This window comes from Oncorhynchus keta, chromosome 18, assembly GCF_023373465.1.
Source record: "Oncorhynchus keta strain PuntledgeMale-10-30-2019 chromosome 18, Oket_V2, whole genome shotgun sequence".
NCBI classification, from domain to species: domain Eukaryota; kingdom Metazoa; phylum Chordata; class Actinopteri; order Salmoniformes; family Salmonidae; genus Oncorhynchus; species Oncorhynchus keta.
The window spans coordinates 45147720-45168876 of NC_068438.1; the positions used below are offsets into that span (position 1 = coordinate 45147720).

The 21157-nt window shown below is 43.6% G+C and overlaps 1 protein-coding gene and 1 pseudogene across 4 annotated transcripts; one reads left to right on the forward strand and one right to left on the reverse strand.

Moving 5' to 3' along the window:
• Positions 1-1856: 1856 nt before the first annotated feature.
• The window catches only part of LOC127909040 (extracellular calcium-sensing receptor-like), a 63126-nt pseudogene continuing 43825 nt past the window's right edge, over positions 1857-21157 (forward strand).
• On the reverse strand, positions 12207-17501 carry LOC118377332 (extracellular calcium-sensing receptor-like). Of its 4 annotated transcripts, none has more exons than XM_052468522.1 (9): positions 17239-17501; positions 16508-16802; positions 16239-16325; positions 15720-15986; positions 15083-15289; positions 14662-14925; positions 14296-14523; positions 13926-14049; positions 12207-13833 (listed from the first exon to the last, which is right to left on the reverse strand). In XM_052468522.1, exons 1-9 carry the CDS (start codon positions 17490-17492, stop codon positions 12920-12922), a joined length of 2640 nt encoding a protein of 879 aa, XP_052324482.1. In that variant the 5' UTR covers positions 17493-17501; the 3' UTR covers positions 12207-12919. The 4 variants fall into 4 exon arrangements, with proteins under 4 accessions (XP_052324482.1, XP_052324481.1, XP_052324483.1 ...); XM_052468521.1 differs by having other exon boundaries at positions 14662-14934; XM_052468523.1 differs by having other exon boundaries at positions 14662-14934; positions 16508-16777; positions 17239-17275.

Consider the following 21157-nt stretch of genomic DNA (forward strand, 5'->3'; position numbering starts at 1 on the left):
GTCTAAGCATAGCAACCATTAGTAAAGTAGGCCCAAAATGAAGCCTGCCCCACAACGTCATTTGCTTTTGGGTGACAGTGAGAGAACCGTTAGGGTGAGAAGCACAATTCGACCTCAGGTGCGTTCCTAAGGTCCTCCCGATCTGTGCAAGCCTAACCTTGACCGTGTAGCATTAACCCTTAACAGTAAAGCCTTACAATTACATTTCTCCCCATAGACCAACAACCTGGAAGTGGAACCTGTATGAAGTCCATCAGGCCACTAAACCTGTGTATTCTATTCCTGGAGTTTGCCCTAAAAGTGTATATCAGTTTGCCTGCAGTTTGAGACATAGTGCATTCAACCATGTGTAAATCAGTCAGTTCTTAACATAAGGACTTAAAACTCAGGATTCTGCAAAAGCATACCCCAAGGAGGATATGTGTTGACTTATAGCTTCCTGTGCCAACCGGAAGTGCCATAATTGGTGTCTCAGGGGCTGTTTCGAGGGGTTAAAAAAGTCAGATCTTTCCAAAACATCATATATGTGATTAGGCAACCCCCATGAACTGTAATTCAGTCATTTGTCCCATAAAATATCAAAGGAAAACTAAATCACACAAACACACAGCTTGGAAGTAGGGACCCATTGGGGTGCGTAGAGACATACACTGCCTGCATTACATCCATTTAGCTGCCTTTTATCCAAAGCACTTACAGTCATTACATTTACATTTAAGTCCCTGGCGTTATTTACCAACTGAGCCACAGAAGTCGCTCTTATCCAGAGCGACTTACAAATTGGTACAAATTGGTGCATTCACCTTATGACATCCAGTGGAACAGCCACTTTACAATAGTGCATCTAAATATTTTAAGGGGGGGGGGGTGAGAAGGATTACTTTATCCTATCCTAGGTATTCCTTAAAGAGGTGGGGTTTCAGGTGTCTCCGGAAGGTGGTGATTGACTCCGCTGTCCTGGCGTCGTGAGGGCGTTTGTTCCATTAGTTAACCTTCTTGGAACTTTTAAAGAACCGTCAGACCTAGAGTCCCGAAACTTTGGAATCCTGTTCCAGACCTCAGGTCGATAGTGCGTGGTGAGTTACGTGGCTCTAGAAGTTTCTCGGACCGAGAAACAGCCTAGTACATTTGCAATGACTTCAATTCACTTTTGCATCACGAAAATGACAACATTTAGAAATGTCCCAGAGTCATAAGACTAGGTGCATTGCGACCTGCTCGGCCCATAGAGACGGAACCCAACGTTTCTGTCCGATAGCTAATTCAAGGACGCCATAGCAAGTCATGGAAAAAAGTGGATTTTCAGCACCAATTAGGGTTTTGCTCGGACACCAAATGACCTATCGAGCCGAAACTTGGGATTCGGGGTCGCCTCAGCTAGGCCTACACATAACATAAGAAATGGACCCGCAGCTAGAACGTAACTATGTGTTTTATGTTTTTTTTATGGTTTGAACCGAAGGCGTTGTGAATTTTGGGCCAGCTCTGAAGTATGTGATAGTTGGCTACTAAACGAGTTGGAAAAAGTGGGTTTGGTGTCCGTTTGTATCAGTTTGGTGTCAGAATGATATCTAATTGACTGATGGACGTGACTTGCTGGTGACTCTTGTCCATTTGCAATATGTTTAAACAGTGAGGTACCATCACCAAAGTGCCATTCTGAAATCAACCCTAACGAGCGATTGAGATGAACCAGAATCACTGCCCAGCCATCCCGAGTTCATCGGGCCAGTCAATTTCGCATTCCTGCAGGATTTTTATAGCATGACAAATTCGTGATGGTAAATGCCCACAGTGACTTAACAAAAGTGAGAAAACATAAACAAATGGACATAATGAAATCAACACAACGAGCGATGGAGAAGACCCACTATCAATGCCCGGCCATCCTGTGTTCATCAGGTAAGTCAATTTTGCAATTCTGCATGATTTTTCAGCATGACAAATTCGTGATGGTAAATGCCCATTGAAACATATTGCAAATGCACGTGCACTTGCAATATGATTCTACAGTGAAAAAACATCACCAAATGGACATGATGAAATCCACACAACGAGTGATGGAAAGGAACAACTATCACTGCCCGGCCATCCCGAGTTCAGCTGGCCAGTAAATTTTGCATTTCTGCAGGATTTTTGAGCATGTCAAATTTCTTATGGCATTTGTCCCCTAAAAAAGTGACTTTTGACTTTGACTTTTGACTTCCTATGAAATCATATTGCAAATGGACAAATCATATTCCTTATGCACAAGTAAAAAAAAAATTATGATAATACAATTTTACAAAAGCATTGTACAAAAGTACAAATCTGTCGTTCTGCCCCTGAACAGGCAGTTAACCCACTGTCATTGAAAATAAGAATGTGTTCTTAACTGACTTGCCTGGTTAAATAAAGGTAAAATAAAAAAAATATAAAAAATAATTGACATAAAATCGAAACAATTTCGAAAAACGGTCCAGAAAGCACTTTTTTACGAGGGTGCTAAGTTTTTTTTTTTAAAGTTCACATTATCGACTTTTGACTTCATATGAAATCATATTGCAAATGGACAAACATATGCCTTATGCACAAGTAAAAAAAAAAATTAAAAAAAATTATGATAATAAAATACGACTAAAGTATGTTGATACAGTTCTTATATGTGTGTAATTAACACAAAATTCGAAAGAATTTCGAAAAACGGTCCAGAAAGCACTTTTTTAAGGGTGTGTGAAGTTTTTTTATTTTAATTTTGACATTTTTGACTTTTGACTTTTGACTTCCTATGAAATCATATTGCAAATGGACAAAACATATTCCTTATGCGCATGTAAAAAAAACAAAAAAACGCTGATAATAAAATTGGACAAAATTATATTCATACAGTTCTTACACATGTGTAATTGACAAAAGAAATCGAAAGAATTTCGAAAAACGGTCCAGAAAGCACTTTTTTAAGGGGTGATCAGTTTTTGACAAAAAAATAATTTTTGCAAAATGTTGCTTATGGATGTTGACTTGGGTTACATTTCCAATATGAAACACCAAGGTGGAGCGCACTCGCCACCTGTTGGATTTTTAAAGTGTTACAACTGGCATTTGCCATATGGCATTTGCAATCAACTTTGCATGAATCAACGCCGAATTGGGTGGTATTGGACATCGTGTATATGGTTTGTCCAATGCCAATGACTTCCCATTCATTTTTGTCCATTTCGGGGGGGGGATATTCCCTTACATAATTAGGGAAGTCAACAATCCAATTCATTAAGAAGTCAATAGTAATAATCCGTGAGTCATTTAGGCAAACAATGACGTTTCTCATTTCACCCTTTCCATTTTCTTCATGTGTACATGTAATCAATTTCATTACATATTAACCATATTGACTGCATAATTGTCCTATGAGGATCCGTAGGGCCGTGATCATTGACCATTCACATTACACAATATGTTTGAAGCGTGCACTCCAAGTCGCGCTCCACAGTAATAACTATAAACAATAACTGATGGAAATGCAGAGCGCCAAATTCAAATAAAACGTGTTAAAACTCAAACTTTCATTAAATCACACATGCAGGGTACTCAATTAAAGCTACACTCGTTGTGAATCCAGACAACATGTCAGATTTTAAAAATGCTTTTCGGCGAAAGCATGAGAAGCTATTATCTGATAGCATGCACCCCCCCTGAACCACCTGAACGAGTTGTAAACAAAAGAATTAGTGTAGCCGGCGCTACACAAAACGCTGAAATAAAATATAAATCATGCATTACCTTTGACGAGCTTCTTTGTTGGCACTCCAATATGTCCCATAAATATCACAATTGGTCCTTTTTTTCAATTAATTCCGTCCATGTATACCCAGAATTTCCATTTATAAAGCAGGTTTGATCCGGAAAAAAACAGCTTTCCAAAACACAACATCACTACAAAACATTTCAAAAGTTGCCTATAAACTTTGCCAAAATATTTCAAACTACTTTTGTAATAGAACTTTAGGTATTTTTAAACGTTAATAATCGATCAAATTGTAGACGGGGCAATCTGTATTCGATAGAGAAAGTAAACAAAACATGCACCATTTTCTCTCTTGCGTAACTATCAACAGTGTAACGTTGTTCCAGGATGTGCCTCTTCTTCGTTTCACCAATGATTAACTTCAACCTCATTCCAAAGACTGGAATCCCAGTTCGACAATAAATGACTGATTTGTTCCATAAAGTTCCATAAAGGCAATCATTTAGCCACTTGTTGCTAGCTTGTTCAGCCCAGCATTCAAACCTTAAAAAGCACAAGCAATTCCTCCAGACAAAAACTCAAAAAGTTCCATTACAGGTCGTAGAAACAAGTCAAATGATGTATGCAATCCATATTTAGGATGTTTTAAACATTAATCAGCAATAAGGTTCCAACCTGAGAATTTCATTGTCTGATGAAACGCATTGGAACAGAAGAACACTCTCTCGTGCCCTCGCGCAATGAGACCGAGGCTTTCTGCCAGACCACCCACTCAAAGAGCTATTATGAGCCCCTCCTTTATAGTAGAATCATACAACCAGAATCTAAAGACGATGACATCTTGTGGAAGCCCTAGGAAGTGCATGCACATCCATATCTAAGCTGAACTTCAAATGGCACTGTTTTGAAAATCGAGTTCTCACTTCCTATTTGGATTTCTTATCAGGTTTTTGTCTACCATATGAGTTCTGTTATACTCACAGACATAATTCAAACAGTTTTAGAAACCTCTGAGTGTTTTCTATCCACCAGTAATAATAATATGCATATATTCCCATCTGGGAAAGAGTAGGAGGCAGTTTACTCTGGGCAGGCCTTTCATCCAATAGTGAAAATGTTGCCCCCTAACCCCAACAGGTTTTAATGAAGAGAAAGCAGCGAGATCAGACGATGGTAATTTCCTCCTTTTATGGAGTTGAGAGCTGTCGGACATTTCCACCTGACCTAATTAAAGCGCCCCTGGCCCAGCTGAGTAAGTGGCAATGAATTAAAGGATTATTCCACCAACTCCATGAGCCTTTTCTACACAGGTAGTCATAGACGTAACCCCTTCCTGCTGCCTGGGGTTCGGCTGGGCTACCGTATCCTGGACAGCTGTAATCAGCATCCCTGAAGCCTGCGAGGGGCACTGTCCCTGGTGTCAGGGGGGAACATCAGATGTGAAACTACAGAGATTTCTAACCTCAAATGTGATTTTAACCACTAACCTCAACCTCATCTTTACCTAAAATTAAAATCTAATGAAATGTATTTGCCAAATAGCCATTAATATTGTGAAGACTCTACACGAAATTAATATCAAATATTGTAGTTCATGTACTTGGTATCATGTGGTTCTGATTAAACATCCATGTTATGGGTATTCTGTCCTCTCCAGCACGGCCATCTAGTGACTGCCCTGTTTCTCTGGTCATTGGTGATGTATCGTCCACTCAGACCATCATCCTGGCCAGGACCCTGGGGCCTCTCTCTGTGCCTGTGGTCAGTCTCTCTCCACACAACCAGAAAGTGCAATGGCTAGAACAATTGCCATAATACTTTAATTCATCATATTTCAGATAGTCTAGAATTTAATGAGATATTTTTTTAGGGTATTTGGTATTTCATAAAAACATATTGATGTGATTGTGTCCTTAGTCTCTCTCTCAACAACCAGGTTATATACTGAGTGGACAAAACTTTAGGAACACCTGCTCTTCTATGACATAGACTGACCCAGTGAATCCAAGTGAAAGCTAAGATCCCTTATTGATGTTACTAGTTAAATCCACTTCAATCAGTGTAGATGAAGGGGAGGAGACAAGTTAAAGGATTTCAAATATGTTTTTTAAGCCTTGAGAAAATTGAGACATGGATTGTGTATATTGGCCATTCAGAGGGTGAATGTGCAAGACAGAAGATTGTCAACGTGGTATGGTAGTAGGTGCCAGGCACACAGGTTTGTGTCAAGAACTGCAATGCCGTGTGTACCAAGAATGATTCACCACATCCAGCCAACTTGAAACAACTGTGGGAAGCATTGGAGTCAACATGGACCAGCATCCCTATGGAAAGCTTTCAACACCTTGTAGAGTCCATGCCCCAACGAATTGAGGCTGTTTTGAGGGCAAATGGAAGGGCAACTCAAGGTGTTCTTAATGTTTTGTACACTCAGCTAGAAAGATTGCGATAATGCTTTTATTACTTATAATTCATCTGGTCTGGTATTTAGTGAGAAATGATTGATTCAATGGCGTTGTCCTCAGATCAGTTACCAGGCCAGCTGTGGCTGTCTCAGTGACAGACAGGAGTTCCCTAACTTCTTCAGGACCATCCCCAGTGATGTCTCCCAGGCCCTCACCATGGCCCAGCTCACCTGGCTCTTTGGATGGACCTGGGTCGGGGATATTGCTGTAGACAATGACTACGGTCGTCTGTTTCCTTATTTTTGTTTCCGACTTTATAAATTCTTGTTCAGTTTTTTTTAAAATAATGTTTTTAACCTTTATTTAACCAGGCAAGTCAGTTAAGAACATATTCATATTTTCAATGACGGCCTGGGAACAGTGGGTTAACTGCCTGTTCAGGGGCAGAACGACAGATGTCAGCTCGGGGGTTTGAACTCGCAACCTTCCGGTTACTAGTCCAACGCTCTAACCACTAGGCTACGCTGCCGCCCCAGTTCACAGAAAAAGAAATGCAGAATTGAATTTACATCATGAAACAATTGTATAGAAAACTGTATTCTGTTTATTTACATTATATCTAATACTGGATACTTAAAAAAATATATTTTCATCAACTTAGTATCAGTATTGATATTGGGACGGGGGTGTGCCTGGCTCTCTTTGAGACCCTCAACCCGGGCGAACCTGGTGAGGGATGTGAAGCGAGCAGCAGACACGGTCCAGGCCTCGACAGCGCGGGTGATCCTGGTCTTCCTCTGGTACACTGACATGGGGGTGTTACTCCTGGAGCTGGGGCGGAGAAACGTGACGGACAGGCAGTTTCTGGCCAGTGAGGCATGGAGCACCAGCGGACAGCTCCTGAGAAACCCCGCCCTCTTTAACGTCGCTCAGGGCGTCGTGGGTGTGGCTATCCGCAGTGCACCTATTCCTGGCTTTGAGGCCCACCTTCGAAGTCTCAACCCCTCTCGTCGTCCCGGAGATGTCCTGTTGAAGGAACTCTGGGAAACGGTGTTTGGGTGTAGCCCTGAAGCAGCACATGGACACGGCACGTCTCTCTCCCCTTTCTCCAACCCCCTCTGTGTCACTACCACACACCCCTCCTCCCACCTCCAGTTCCCCTCATCCACGCCTGGCATCCTGCAGTGGGGCAGAGACTCTGGAGGGGATACAGAGCCCCTTCACAGACACCTCCCAGCTGAGAATAACCTATAATGTGTACCTGGCTGTGTATGCTGCAGCCCACGCCCTCCACAGCCTGCTGTCCTGCCCCCAGAGACACAGCCCTACCTGGGGCAGCAGCTTCACCTGCTCCCTTCCTTACAACATCAGCCCAGCGGAGGTACTCTCATCTATTGCCCGTGTTAATTAGACATGATTTGCAAACACAAATAAATCAGGGGGGGAATTGGTCATGCCAATGTAATCCTTTTTTGTTATTTAATATCAATTAATATTCATGTCCACTTAACAGTCACTATGGGGATATGTTTTGAGTTATTACATCATATTAACAGTGTAATGGTCATGTTTGTGTCTCCACTCCTCCAAGCTGTTGCAGCACCTGAACCAGGTTAACTTCACCACTCCACTTGGGGAGCCGTTCTACTTCCGGGGCGCGGACGTCCCTGCTGTGTACGACCTTGTGAACTGGCAGACCACGCCCCAGGGGTTGCTCAAACTAGTCACAATTGGCCGTGTAGACGGGTCCAATCTCCTTAAAATCAAATCAAATTTTATTTGTCACATACACATGGTTAGCAGATGTTAAATGCAAGTGTAGCGAAATGCTTGTGCTTCTAGTTCCGACAATGCAGTGATAACCAACAAGTAATCTAACTAACAATTCCAAAACTACTGTCTTATACACAGTGTAAGGGGATAAGGAATATGTACATAAGGATATATGAATGAGTGATGGTACAGAGCAGCATACAGTAGATGGTATCGAGTACAGTATATACATATGAGATGAGTGTGTAGACAAAGTAAACAAAGTGGCATAGTTAAAGTGGCTAGTGATACATGTGTTACATAAGGATGCAGTCGATGATGTAGAGTACAGTATATACATATGCATATGAGATGAATAATGTAGGGTAAGTAACATTATATAAGGTAGCATTGTTTAAAGTGGCTAGTGATATATTTACATAATTCCCATCAATTCCCATTATTAAAATGGCTGGAGTTGGGTCAGTGTCAATGACAGTGTGTTGGCAGCAGCCACTCACTGTTAGTGGTGGCTGTTTAACAGTCTGATGGCCTTGAGATAGAAGCTGTTTTTCAGTCTCTCGGTCCCAGCTTTGATGCACCTGTACTGACCTCGCCTTCTGGATGATAGCGGGGTGAACAGGCAGTGGTTCGGGTGGTTGATGTCCTTGATGATCTTTATGGCCTTCCTGTAACAACGGGTGGTGTAGGTGTCCTGGAGGGCAGGTAGTTTGCCCCGGTGATGCGTTGTGCAGTCCTCACTACCCTCTGGAGAGCCTTACGGTTGAGGGCGGAGCAGTTGCCGTACCAGGCGGTGATACAGCCCGCCAGGATGCTCTCGATTGTGCATCTGTAGAAGTTTGTGAGTGCTTTTGGTGACAAGCCGAATTTCTTCAGCCTCCTGAGGTTGAATAGGCGCTGCTGCGCCTTCTTCACGACGCTGTCAGTGTGAGTGGACCAATTCAGTTTGTCTGTGATGTGTATGCCGAGGAACTTAAAACTAGCTACCCTCTCCACTACTGTTCCATCGATGTGGATAGGGGTGTTCCCTCTGCTGTTTCCTGAAGTCCACAATCATCTCCTTAGTTTTGTTGACGTTGAGTGTGAGGTTATTTTCCTGACACCACACTCCGAGGGCCCTCACCTCCTCCCTGTAGGCCGTCTCGTCGTTGTTGGTAATCAAGCCTACCACTGTTGTGTCGTCCGCAAACTTGATGATTGAGTTGGAGGCGTGCGTGGCCACGCAGTCGTGGGTGAACAGGGAGTACAGGAGAGGGCTCAGAACGCACCCTTGTGGGGCCCCGTGTTGAGGATCAGCGGGAGGAGATGTTGTTGCCTACCCTCACCACCTGGGGGCGGCCCGTCAGGAAGTCCAGTACCCAGTTGCACAGGGCGGGGTCGAAACCCAGGGTCTCGAGCTTGATGACGAGCTTGGAGGGTACTATGGTGTTGAATGCCGAGCTGTAGTCGATGAACAGCATTCTCACATAGGTATTCCTCTTGTCCAGGTGGGTTAGGGCAGTGTGCAGTGTGGTTGAGATTGCATCGTCTGTGGACCTATTTGGGCGGTAAGCAAATTGGAGTGGGTCTAGGGTGTCAGGTAGGGTGGTGATATGGTCCTTGACTAGTCTCTCAAAGCACTTCATGATGACGGAAGTGAGTGCTACGGGGCGGTAGTCGTTTAGCTCAGTTACCTTAGCTTTCTTGGGAACAGGAACAATGGTGGCCCTCTTGAAGCATGTGGGAACAGCAGACTGGTATAGGGATTGATTGAATATGTCCGTAAACACACCGGCCAGCTGGTCTGCGCATGCTCTGAGGGCGCGGCTGGGGATGCCGTCTGGGCCTGCAGCCTTGCGAGGGTTAACACGTTTAAATGTCTTACTCACCTCGGCTGCAGTGAAGGAGAGACCGCATGTTTCCGTTGCAGGCCGTGTCAGTGGCACTGTATTGTCCTCAAAGCGGGCAAAAAAGTTATTTAGTCTGCCTGGGAGCAAGACATCCTGGTCCGTGACTGGGCTGGATTTCATCTTGTAGTCCGTGATTGACTGTAGACCCTGCCACATGCCTCTTGTGTCTGAGCCGTTGAATTGAGATTCCACTTTGTCTCTGTACTGACGCTTAGCTTGTTTAATAGCCTTGCGGAGGGAATAGCTGCACTGTTTGTATTCAGTCATGTTGCCAGACACCTTGCCCTGATTAAAAGCAGTGGTTCGCGCTTTCAGTTTCACTCGAATGCTGCCATCAATCCACGGTTTCTGGTTAGGGAATGTTTTTATCGTTGCTATGGGAACGACATCTTCGACGCACGTTCTAATGAACTCGCACACCGAATCAGCGTATTCGTCAATATTCCCATCTGACGCAATACGAAACATGTCCCAGTCCACGTGATGGAAGCAGTCTTGGAGTGTAGAGTCAGCTTGGTCTGACCAGCGTTGGACAGACCTCAGCGTGGGAGCCTCTTGTTTTAATTTCTGCCTGTAGGCAGGGATCAGCAAAATGGAGTCGTGGTCAGCTTTTCCGAAAGGGGGCGGGGCAGGGCCTTATATGCGTCGCGGAAGTTAGAGTAACAATGATCCAAGGTTTTACCACCCCTGGTTGCGCAATCGATATGCTGATAAAATTTAGGGAGTCTTGTTTTCAGATTGGCTTTGTTAAAATCCCCAGCTACAATGAATGCAGCCTCCGGATAAATGTTTTCCAGTTTGCAAAGAGTTAAATAAAGTTCGTTCAGAGCCATCGATGTGTCTGCTTGGGGGGGGATATATACGGCTGTGATTATAATCGAAGAGAATTCTCAACCAATCAGCCATCCAGTGGAACACAGGATCTAATACGGTAAGAAAGACCATTTTTATAACATGAAGTGAATGGTTTTGTTCAAATGAAATTATTTACATGGCATGTACCTGTGTCAGTGTGCAGTGACAGCTGTCCCCCAGGCACCCGTGTTGCCAGGAGGAAGGGGGAGCCTGTCTGCTGCTTCGACTGCATCTCCTGTTCTGAGGGAGAGGTCAGCAACACCACAGGTCAGTGAACTGAATATCATCAGTCTTCTCACATCACTGAGGTGGGTGGTTATTCCCACAGTCTGTTGTGTGTTAATGCTTTCTTAAAACTTATTAGACTGAATAATTAATGATGCTTTTCTCCCAGGCTCTTTGTAATGTGACCGGTGTCCTCTGGAGTTCTGGTCCAACAGCCATCGGACCACCTGCGTCCCTCGTCAGCTCGAGTTCCTCTCCTCTCCTTCAATGACGTGATGGGCGTCACCCTGACCACTGTTGCCGTGACCACTGTTGCAGATGATGAGGTGTTTTGGACCCGTTCAGCAGAGAGGGAGTGTCTTCCTCTTTATCAGTGTTCAGGTGAGTGCTTTAACATTAAAATAACTTCAAAGTCACCTAACTGAATTAATCAGTCATTTATAAGATATTTAAATTGTGTTTGTAAATGCAGGTGATCATCTGTGCCGTGTGGCTGTTCATAAGCCCTCCCCTGCCTTACCGTGATCGAGGCCTCAAGGGGTCAAAGGTCATCCTGGAGTGTGAAGTGGGCTCTGTGGTTGCCTTCTCTCCTGAGACCAGAGAGAAACACCAAGAAACACATGATGTCGAAATAGGAACCACCAAGAAACACATGATGTCCAATTAGAAACCAGCAAGAAACACATGATGTCCAATTACATTTACATTTACATTTAAGTCATTTAGCAGACGCTCTTATCCAGAGCGACTTACAAATTGAATTAGAAACAACCAAGAAATACATGATGTCCAATTAGAAAACACCAAGAACAATATGATGTCCAAATATAGTCTTCATTGTGTTTAGTTTATCACACCATCTCACTGTTGTTTTGTATGGTAAAACCTTAAAGAATGACATGATACATTGTATAATACTTACCAGCAAGTTACATATTTAACAGACAATACCTAAAAAGTTGATGGACACAAATGAACAGGACTTTTCTACCCTGCTGGTAGTGTATGTTTCTAATGATTCAACAGTGACTCATGGTTGAGTCAACAGTGAATCAATAGTGAGTCAATAGTGAATCAACACTGAGTAAGTCTTCCTCTGAATCACAGTATGACTCTTCTTTTCAATAGACTTTAATGATATCCATTTCTCCCCTGAATGTCAGTTCTGAAAACAAATCAGTTCAATTAGATACGGTTTATGAAAAATGTTGTTTTATCCTTTCACATTTTACGAGGTATGTAATTCTCTATTCCAATATGACACAGTTTCCTCATTTTTTTATAAAATATATAGCTTCATTTCAACTGTTCAATAAAAACACATTCTGCAACTCCTTTCAGGTCAAACTCTTTTATTAAATGAAAATGTGCATTAATGATTAATTAATTCATTGGTGAATAAGTGTGGCAGCAGAAGCTTTTCGATGCAGAAACCCACTCATCGGGGATAACCTATCCCATAGAAGATTAAAGCCACGCACACAGACAAATTAAATACATTCAAAGCCTACATAACAGGCCAAGGTAATAATATTTAGTCACAGAACATCATAATTATAATCAATAACATGCTACTACACATCACTAGAGAGCTAACAAAACAATAAATCTCTTTGATTTCATTTATTGCCATCAAACTACAAACAGAAGTAGAAACAAAAAGGAGCTACATCAAACTATTTGAGACCATCAAACTCTGTTACTATACATGTCTCCTTTCCTTTCTTTGCATGACAGATTGTGAAGCAAATCCCTAGCAGGCATAGTATCTCCACCTAGTGTTCATATTTCAGATCAGCACAGAGAACATGAAGAAGACGAGGAGAGAAAATCCACTGTAAACTGCTGTTATGGTATTGAGCCTATGGGAGAATCTCAATTACATTTCCGTGATTCCTTGTGTCCTCTCTCCTCGGTCTCCTTTTCAAAACCCAATGAACGAGAAGGTTAGATATCCCGCCCCTCCTGACCTTCTAATCTAATAGGTTTTGAGATGAAAGCGAGGAGAGAGGACGTGAGAAATCAAGGAAATATAACGAAGATTCTCCCTATGTCTTGGTTGAGGACCGGCCCATCAGAGCCTTCTTGGTGTTCCTCTCTGGCCTCAGCAGGATGATGTAACACTTTGGGCCGAACAGCGCCACCAGGATGCCAAAGCTGGAAGCTAAGATGGCAAATATCTCCACAGCATCTGCATACTTCCCAGGAGAGCTGATGTAGGCAGGGACGAAGGATATCCAGACAGCACAGAAGATCAGCATGCTGAAGGTGATGAACTTGGCCTCGTTGAAGTTGTCTGGAAGATTCCTAGCCAGGAAAGCCAAGAGGAAGCTAAGGAACGCCAGCAGGCCGATGTATCCTAACAACGCTCCGAACCCTGCTACCGACCCCACCACACACTCATATACAATCTTATCATTATGGTAGCGCATGTTTTTGTGTGGAGTTGGAGAGGCTGAAACCAGCCAGGCTGTGCAGATAGCAGCCTGGAATGAGGTGAGAACCAGGACTGTTCCTCTCTGCTGCCCAGCACCAAACCACTTCAGGCTGGCATTGCCCCCAGGCTTAGAGGTCCTGAACACAGCCAGCACCACCAGAGTCTTCACCAGTATACAGGAGACACAGAGAACAAAGCTGATACCAAATGCTGCATGCCTCAGCTGACACGTCCACAGCCGTGGCCGGCCAATGAACAGCAGCGAGCACAGGAAGCAGAGTTTGAGTGACAGAAGAAGCAGGAAGCTGAGCTCAGAGTTGTTGGCCTTGACAACAGGTGTGTTCCGGTAGTGGGTGAAGATTCCGAGGACCACTACACAGATGAGGGCTCCTAACAACGAGGCGGTCATCAAGGAGATGCCCAGGGATTCCTGGTAGGAGAGGAACTCAACCCCCTTAGGGATGCAGAGGTCACGCTCCGGGCTGGACCAGAAGTCCTCTGGACATTTCAAGCACTCGGCCGAGTCTGACAGAAAGACAGACAAAGTAAATGTGGGCAACCTTTTCTACAGCCCCAAACCACCCTCAAATACTTTAAATGGTATTAATTTCACTGACCTGTTGTGTTGCTGACCTCTCCCTCAGCACAGGAGATGCAGTCGAAGCAGCAGACAGGCTCCCCCTTCTTCCTGGCTACACGGGTGCCTGGGGGACAGCTCTCACTGCATACTGATCGTGGAGGCTATAAGGACGAAGGACGAGGGGTCATTTAACCTTTATTTAAATAGGCAAGTCAGTCAAAGAACAAATTCTTGTTTACAATGTCGTTCTAGGAGGGAGAATGTAAGACATTTATACGCCCATATTTATACTCCCATATTTACACACCCATATTTAATGCTTCTTTGCCCTCCACTGATAATGAGTTAACACTGTTTCTGTTGCAGTAGTGAAATATGCTCTGTAGCTATATAACTTTACGAATAACCTTTCTTGACTCAAAATTCCAGAAAATTCTGTCCTCGTCCAGTGTGAGCTCTTGTCCTGTGGGGGCTGATTCGTCCATCACACCCACAGTCTCCACCTCTATGCTCCCGTCCTGGAGCCACACCCAGTTCAGGATGTCATAGATGGCCAGGGCGTCCCCGTTGTCATCGAAAGAAACGCGATCGCCAAACCCTGTGGTGAAGTTAACCCTCTCCAGGTAATGGACCAGCTGGTCAGAGGAGGGGGATGGAGGGAACAGAGGGAGGAGAGGAATGAGGAGGAGATTATGTAGACAAAAGACAGTATGAAGTCAGGGGGCTTGACTTAGAAAATAGTGTTTGTGTGCTTGAGTATGAATATATCCCACCTGCCAGTGCTCCAGTCTCTGTAGGCTGGCACAGCGGTTCCCACTGAAAGGTCCTCTCCCTGGCACACACTGCAGTAGGTCATGCAGGGCATGGGCCAGGGCGTACACTGCCTTATACACGTTATACTCCGGCCTGAGCTCAGATAAATCCCCACAGTTGGTCTCCACATCCCTCAGGTCCTCCTGACCTGTACATACATCACCCCCAGCCTCCACCCAACCTGCTGGGGGCTCCAACCTGCACCCAAACACAGCCTCCCAGAACTGTCTCACCTTATCAGAACAGAGAAGGAATGTTTTAGAGGAACACTAGTTTTTTTCTTCTGTATTGTAGAATTTATAGGCAAAGTAGCCCTTTAAATGTTTTAAACATAATGTATGAAGTAATTAAATGGTTGGAGTTAAAAGACAACTACTTCACCATGTTGTTTCCAGGGTTATTGTCAGGATGGTCGTCGGGGCGGATGCTAAGCAGGAAGTCCCTGAGGCCGGGAATCTCTCCATGACGGATGGCGATACCCAGGGTACCCCCCAGGTAGGGCATGAGACGGGGGGTGTGAAACACAGAGGAAGTGCTCCAGGCTTCACTGGCGATCCACTGGAGACCCTTCACATTCTGCACCACCACCTTGTAAGACCAGCTTTATATTTAATAATCTTGGCATCAAGAACAACACAGTGGTAATATGCTGTAACACTTTTATACACTGTTGTTTGTGAGAGTAACATCCTACAGCTGTTATGGCTGTTATGGCTGTAATAATGTCTGTAGAATGCATTTGATGATAAAACATACTTACTAAAACTGTGATATGTGGTTGTCCCCCCCTAGATATCTTAGGATGGATGCACTAACTGTCCAGGGACACCGATATGTAAAATACATGCAAACATCACTGACTGTCAGTGTCTTTGGATAAAATAATCTCCTTAATGGTATTACTAATATTATTATTATGAAGTGTAAATCTCTCTGGATTAGAGCCTCTGAAGCTAAAATGTGGATGTATTGTAAGAGTTATTTTAGATCAACTGTCAAGATAAAATAATCTCTGAACCTCATCCACCAGAGGGAGCAGGTAGGCCTCGTTGGAGAACACCACCACCACACGAGCAGAGGAGCTCTTGATCTCTCCCACGATCCTCTGCAGCTCAGTGGGGCGGTTGTCTTTGGGCAGGACCTGGGAATAGGCCACACAGCCCCCTGACTCGGCCAGGCTTGAGTGGAAGGACCGGGCAGCATGAACTCCGTAGTCATCATCACTGAACAGCAGCCCTACCCAGGTCCAACCCAAGCGACGTAGGATCTGGATCATGGCTCGCACCTGAGATCACATCAACAGAGATTAGACATTACTGGTGTTATTACAGAGACTGGAGAGTATAGAGAGATCAGCATAAATTACATACATTATTTTTGTCACCTTTTATTGAACCTTATCTAAGATGTTTTATTTTTTTTTTTACTTCTAATTTAACTGTAATGCCGTTACACAGTATAAAGTGTATAGTGAGTATACATGGGAGCTGACGGTTCACTGTGTAATCATGTCATTGTAGCCTTCTTAGAGACAGACCTGGAAGGCGTCACTGGGGATGGTTCTGAAGAAGGATGGGTATTTTCCCCGGTCGCTCAGACAGGAACACGTGGCGTAATGACTCACCTGAGGGAGAGAAATATACAATGATTAATTTGTTATTCTTCAATGAATTAATATAATCTAAAGGTTTCATACCTAGATACATTTAAGACCTAAACATGCTGTTTCTCACTCAAAGTGGGGTTTTGGAATAAAAGAAGGACATTTCCAATAATGATGCCATCTTTCTATTCTTTCTGATTTACCATGGGAACCCGGAACAGCCCTAGGACACTGGAGATGGCGATGGAGTTTGTGGACCCTGGGTCTCCCACAATCCCGAGCACCGGGGGTGACCCAGAACAATTCTCATCCAATAAGAACTCTTTCTCTTTCCCACTGGCCAATGACATGGCAGCACGGAGCGATACGCCCAACTTCTGGCAGTCGTCATAGAGCTGGTATCCGAGCTTGATGTTTGGCAGAAGGTCAGGGTTTCTGTTGATTTCATCTACTGCAAACGCCATAGTCTGGGCCTGCTGGAAACCACAACTGGTAAAACTGAAAAGGAATATTCAATCAATTTGTAAATGTTTTAAATCGCTCTAGAGGTGTTGAACCCTGTGCACCTCTTAAGGAGTGTGTGAGAGTGTGTGTTGGAGTGTGGAGGAGTGTGTGTTGTCAAGGGGTTGAGAGGAGAAAACAAGTTACTTCTGTCAAGGATAGATAATAAAATAGCTTTATCTTAAAGGTAAATTTGCTTAGAAAACAGGAATAATGATAGAAAACAATTTAATACACAAAATTTATTCAGAGATATTTTGAAACCGCAATGTACTCTTCACCAATGTAACAAGAACCCAGTAGGTCTCCGGCACCAGGGTTGGTTAACACTGATCATAGTGAGGCTTCATATAGTAGGCATGTCTATCTGTCCTTTTTAGGAGAGGTGCAGACACACATCCAGTCCAGTCCAGTCCAGTAGATGAATACTCACCCCTCACAGTAGAGCTGCTGGGGTTCTGATGTGAAAGATAGCTCAGGGAACACAGTGAAGTAGTGGACCTCAAACAGACCTCCCAGAATCACATCACCCTTCTGGTACATCCCATTCAGACTGAACTGCTCCCGCAGACGACAGGACGAGGAAGTGGACGAGGCAGAGGAGTAGTTCAATAGAAGGCTCAGAGATGAGGAGTTCAGTATCATGACTATAGATAGGTAAAGGTTAATATATTGCCTGACCCTCATAGCTGTACTCTGTCTCTCCCCCTCTCTCTCTTTCTTACTCTCTTTACCTCTCTTTTATAGTGTCATTGGAGGTTGACACTATATGGCAGGGAGAGAAATGGCAGGGGGTGGCAGGGGGAGGGAGTTGGGTGAGGTGGCGGGGGAATGCGGGGTGGAGGGATTGCAGGGGTAGGGGAGGCAGGGGGAGGGTTGTTGGGGGGGGTCAGAGTCGCAGGTAGGAGATGAGACGTGGGAGTGTCAGAGAAAGACAATATATGAACTGTTGCCACACAAAAAGGGAAACCAGTGAAGAACAAATACCATTCTAAATACATATTCATGTTTATTTATTGTCCCTTTTGTACTTTAACTATTAGCACATCGTTACAACACCGTATATAGACATATTATGTATGAAATGTCTCTGTTCCTTTGAAAAGTTTGTGAGTTTAATGTCAGATTTTTTTTCTCACTTTTGTTTATAATCAATTTAATTTGCATTGGCAGTGTGGCCATATTATTCCCATGCCAGTAAAACCCTTTGAATTTAATTGAAAGATTTATTACACACCAAGTTGTTCCACCATGAGTCCTGAAGGGGAGCTGTTTTTCTCCCTCTTTCCTCTCCCTCTCCCTCTCCCTCTCCCTCTCTCTCTCTCTCTCTCTCTCTCTCTCTCTCTCTCTCTCTCTCTCTCTCTCTCTCCCTCTCCCTCTCCCTCTCCCTCTCTCCATCTTTCTCTCTCTCTAACTCCCTTTCTCTCCCTCCCTCTCCCTCTCCCTCTCTCTCCCTCTCTCCCCCTCTCTCCGTCCTTCACAGATGTACCAGTTTATTGCTTGGTGTCTGTTAAGGGTTCTCTAGCTCCAAGCTAATAATGAGGCTGTGATGAATTGAGAGACACACAAACACAAATCAAACTAAAATCTAATTTGATTGGTTGCATACAGATATTTTGTCACAGGATTTTTTGGCCTGGGGGGTCTTAACTTGGCTCATCGCGGGCCGGTTGATTGTAGGCTGACTTAGGACATCAGTTGAATGGTGTTTCATCCCGCACATTGGTGCAGCTGGCTTAAGCGGGAGAGTGAATATGCATTTCCTTGCTTCAGGCAGATAGATTTGGGTATGTCCTTTTAGGTGAAAATTGAAAAAAAGAGTACGATTCTTAAGAGGGTAAGATTCTTACCCTCTACAAGATGGGTGCCCCTAAACCGGGACTGTTGTTGCTAACGTGCGCTAATGTAACTTGAATGACGTTGTATATAACAGCCAACTTTCCGGGACATAGACATGTCTTATATGGGCAGAAAGCTTAAAATCTTGTTAATCTAACAGTAGTGTACAATTTACAGTAGCTATTACAGTGAGAAAATACCATGCCTAGAGATTTGGGAGTTAACGGGGAGTACGTCTCAAGGTCTAATCTCTGTCGGCTGGGTAGTGAGACACTATGTGCGTAGGATACCTTCTGTTAGTGTGAATGTGCGTAGGATACCTTCTGCTAGTGTGAATGTGTGTGCGTAGCAGGACATTGTGTGCTAATGTTAGTGTGAATATGTGTGCGTATGGTTGTATAACATGAATTGTTTTGTATTCTTGACTTTACAATGTTCCCGTGAATAAACCTTATTCACTATTTTAGCCTCTAGTTTGATTGAATTGGTTTATGAACATTGAGAACATAATTCTCTTAACAGAAGGGTATGACCGTTTACACCCCACAGCATCACAGTTTGCACCCAGAGGGGAGAACATCACAGTTTACACACCTCAGGGGAGAACATCACAGTTTACGCCCATAGGGAACAACATCACAGTTTACACCCCACACGGAAGAACATCACAGGGTTATACCTAATACAAACCAGATCTAACAGCTTTCATTGACACACTAAAGGGTTATGGAGGCAGGCCAACAGCAAACAAACACACACACAAGCCAAACCAACAATCTCTACAGGATGGGTGCCCCTAATCCTGGACTGTTGTTGCTAATGTGTGCTAATGTAACTAGAATGACATTGTATATAACAGACAACTTTCCAGGACAAAGACATATCTGACATGGGCAGAAAGCTTAAATTCGTGTTAATCTAACAGTAGTGTACAATTTACAGTAGCTATTACAGTGAGAAAATACCATGTTATTGTTTGAGGAGAGTGCACAACAACAAAACACTTTTATCATAGAAACTGGTTTGATACATTCACCTCTGAAGGTAAATAATGTACTTACATTCAGTAATCTTGCTCTGACTTGTCATCCTGAGGGTCCCAGAGATAAAATGTAGCATCATTTTGTTTGATAAAAATCTATTTTTATGTTCAAATGTAGGAACTGGGTTCTACAGTTTGACCCTACTTCTGTCTCTGGCTCCACACCCACCCCGCCCGGCCATCTAGATTTGTGAAAGTTAGTGTATAAGCTAATTATCCGTCATGTATGACATTTCTGGGAGTGTGTAAACTAAAAAATATATATTACCATAGCATTTTTGTATGTTATCTATAGTTAAGTACTTGAACAAATATCAATTGACCAATTCGGCAGATTTTGGCAAACACCTGGCAGATTTACTACAACATATTGTGCAGTAATGTAATTCTTCACTGGATTTGTCTGAAACTTTGTACACACACTGGTGCCATCTGGTGGCCAACATCTAAATGACACCTAGACTCCTATCTGAAAGTATGGCCTTTCTCTTGCATTTCAAAGATGCATGTTTTTCATTGTAATCTATTTTACCAGATCTAATGTGTTATATTCTCTGACATTAATTTCACATTTCCACAAACTTCAAAGTGTTTCCTTACAAATAGTAACACAAATATTAATATGCATATTTAAGAAGTGTGGTTTGGCATGTCATATTTTGGAAGTGTGTGTGTATGTGTCAGTGTGTGTATGTGTGAGTGTGTGTGTTTGTGTGAGTGTGTGTGTGTGTGTTGTTGGCCTGCCTCCATATCCCTTTAGTGTGTCAATGAAAGGTGTTTGATCTGGTCTGTATTATGTATTTCCCAGTGATGCTTTTCCCTGTGGGGTGTAAACTGTGATAATCTTCCCTGTGGGTGTAAACTGTGATGCTGTGGGGTGCAAACTGTGATGCCATTCTCTGTGGATTGTAAACTGTGATACTGTGGGGTGTAAACTGTGATGCTGTGGGGTGTAAACTGTGATTATGTGGGATGTAATCTGTGATGTTGTAGGGTGTATACTGTGACACTGTGGGGTTTAAACTGTGAGACTGTGGGGTGTAAGCTGTGATGCCCTTCCCTGTGGGTTGTAAACTGTGATGCTGTGGGGTGTACCTGTGATGCTGTGGGGTGTAAACCATGATTCTGTGGGGTGTAAACGGTGACACTGTGGAGTGTAAACTGTCACTTTTATGGACACTCCCATTTACTTCCCATGCTGTTGTCACTGTGCGTTTGTTTCTGTGCATGTGTTTCCATCCTCTTTCCCCATTCTACTCTAAGCCTCTTCCCCCATTCTACTCTCTGCCTTTTTGCCCATTCTACTCTAAGCCTCTTCCCCCATTCTACTCTATGCCTCTTCCCCCATTCTACTCTATGCCTCTTTCCCCATTCTACTCTATGCCTCTTCCCCCATTCTACTCTGCATTTTTCCCCATTCTACTCTATGCCTCTTTCCCCATTCTACCTCTCTGCCTCTTTCTTTCCCATT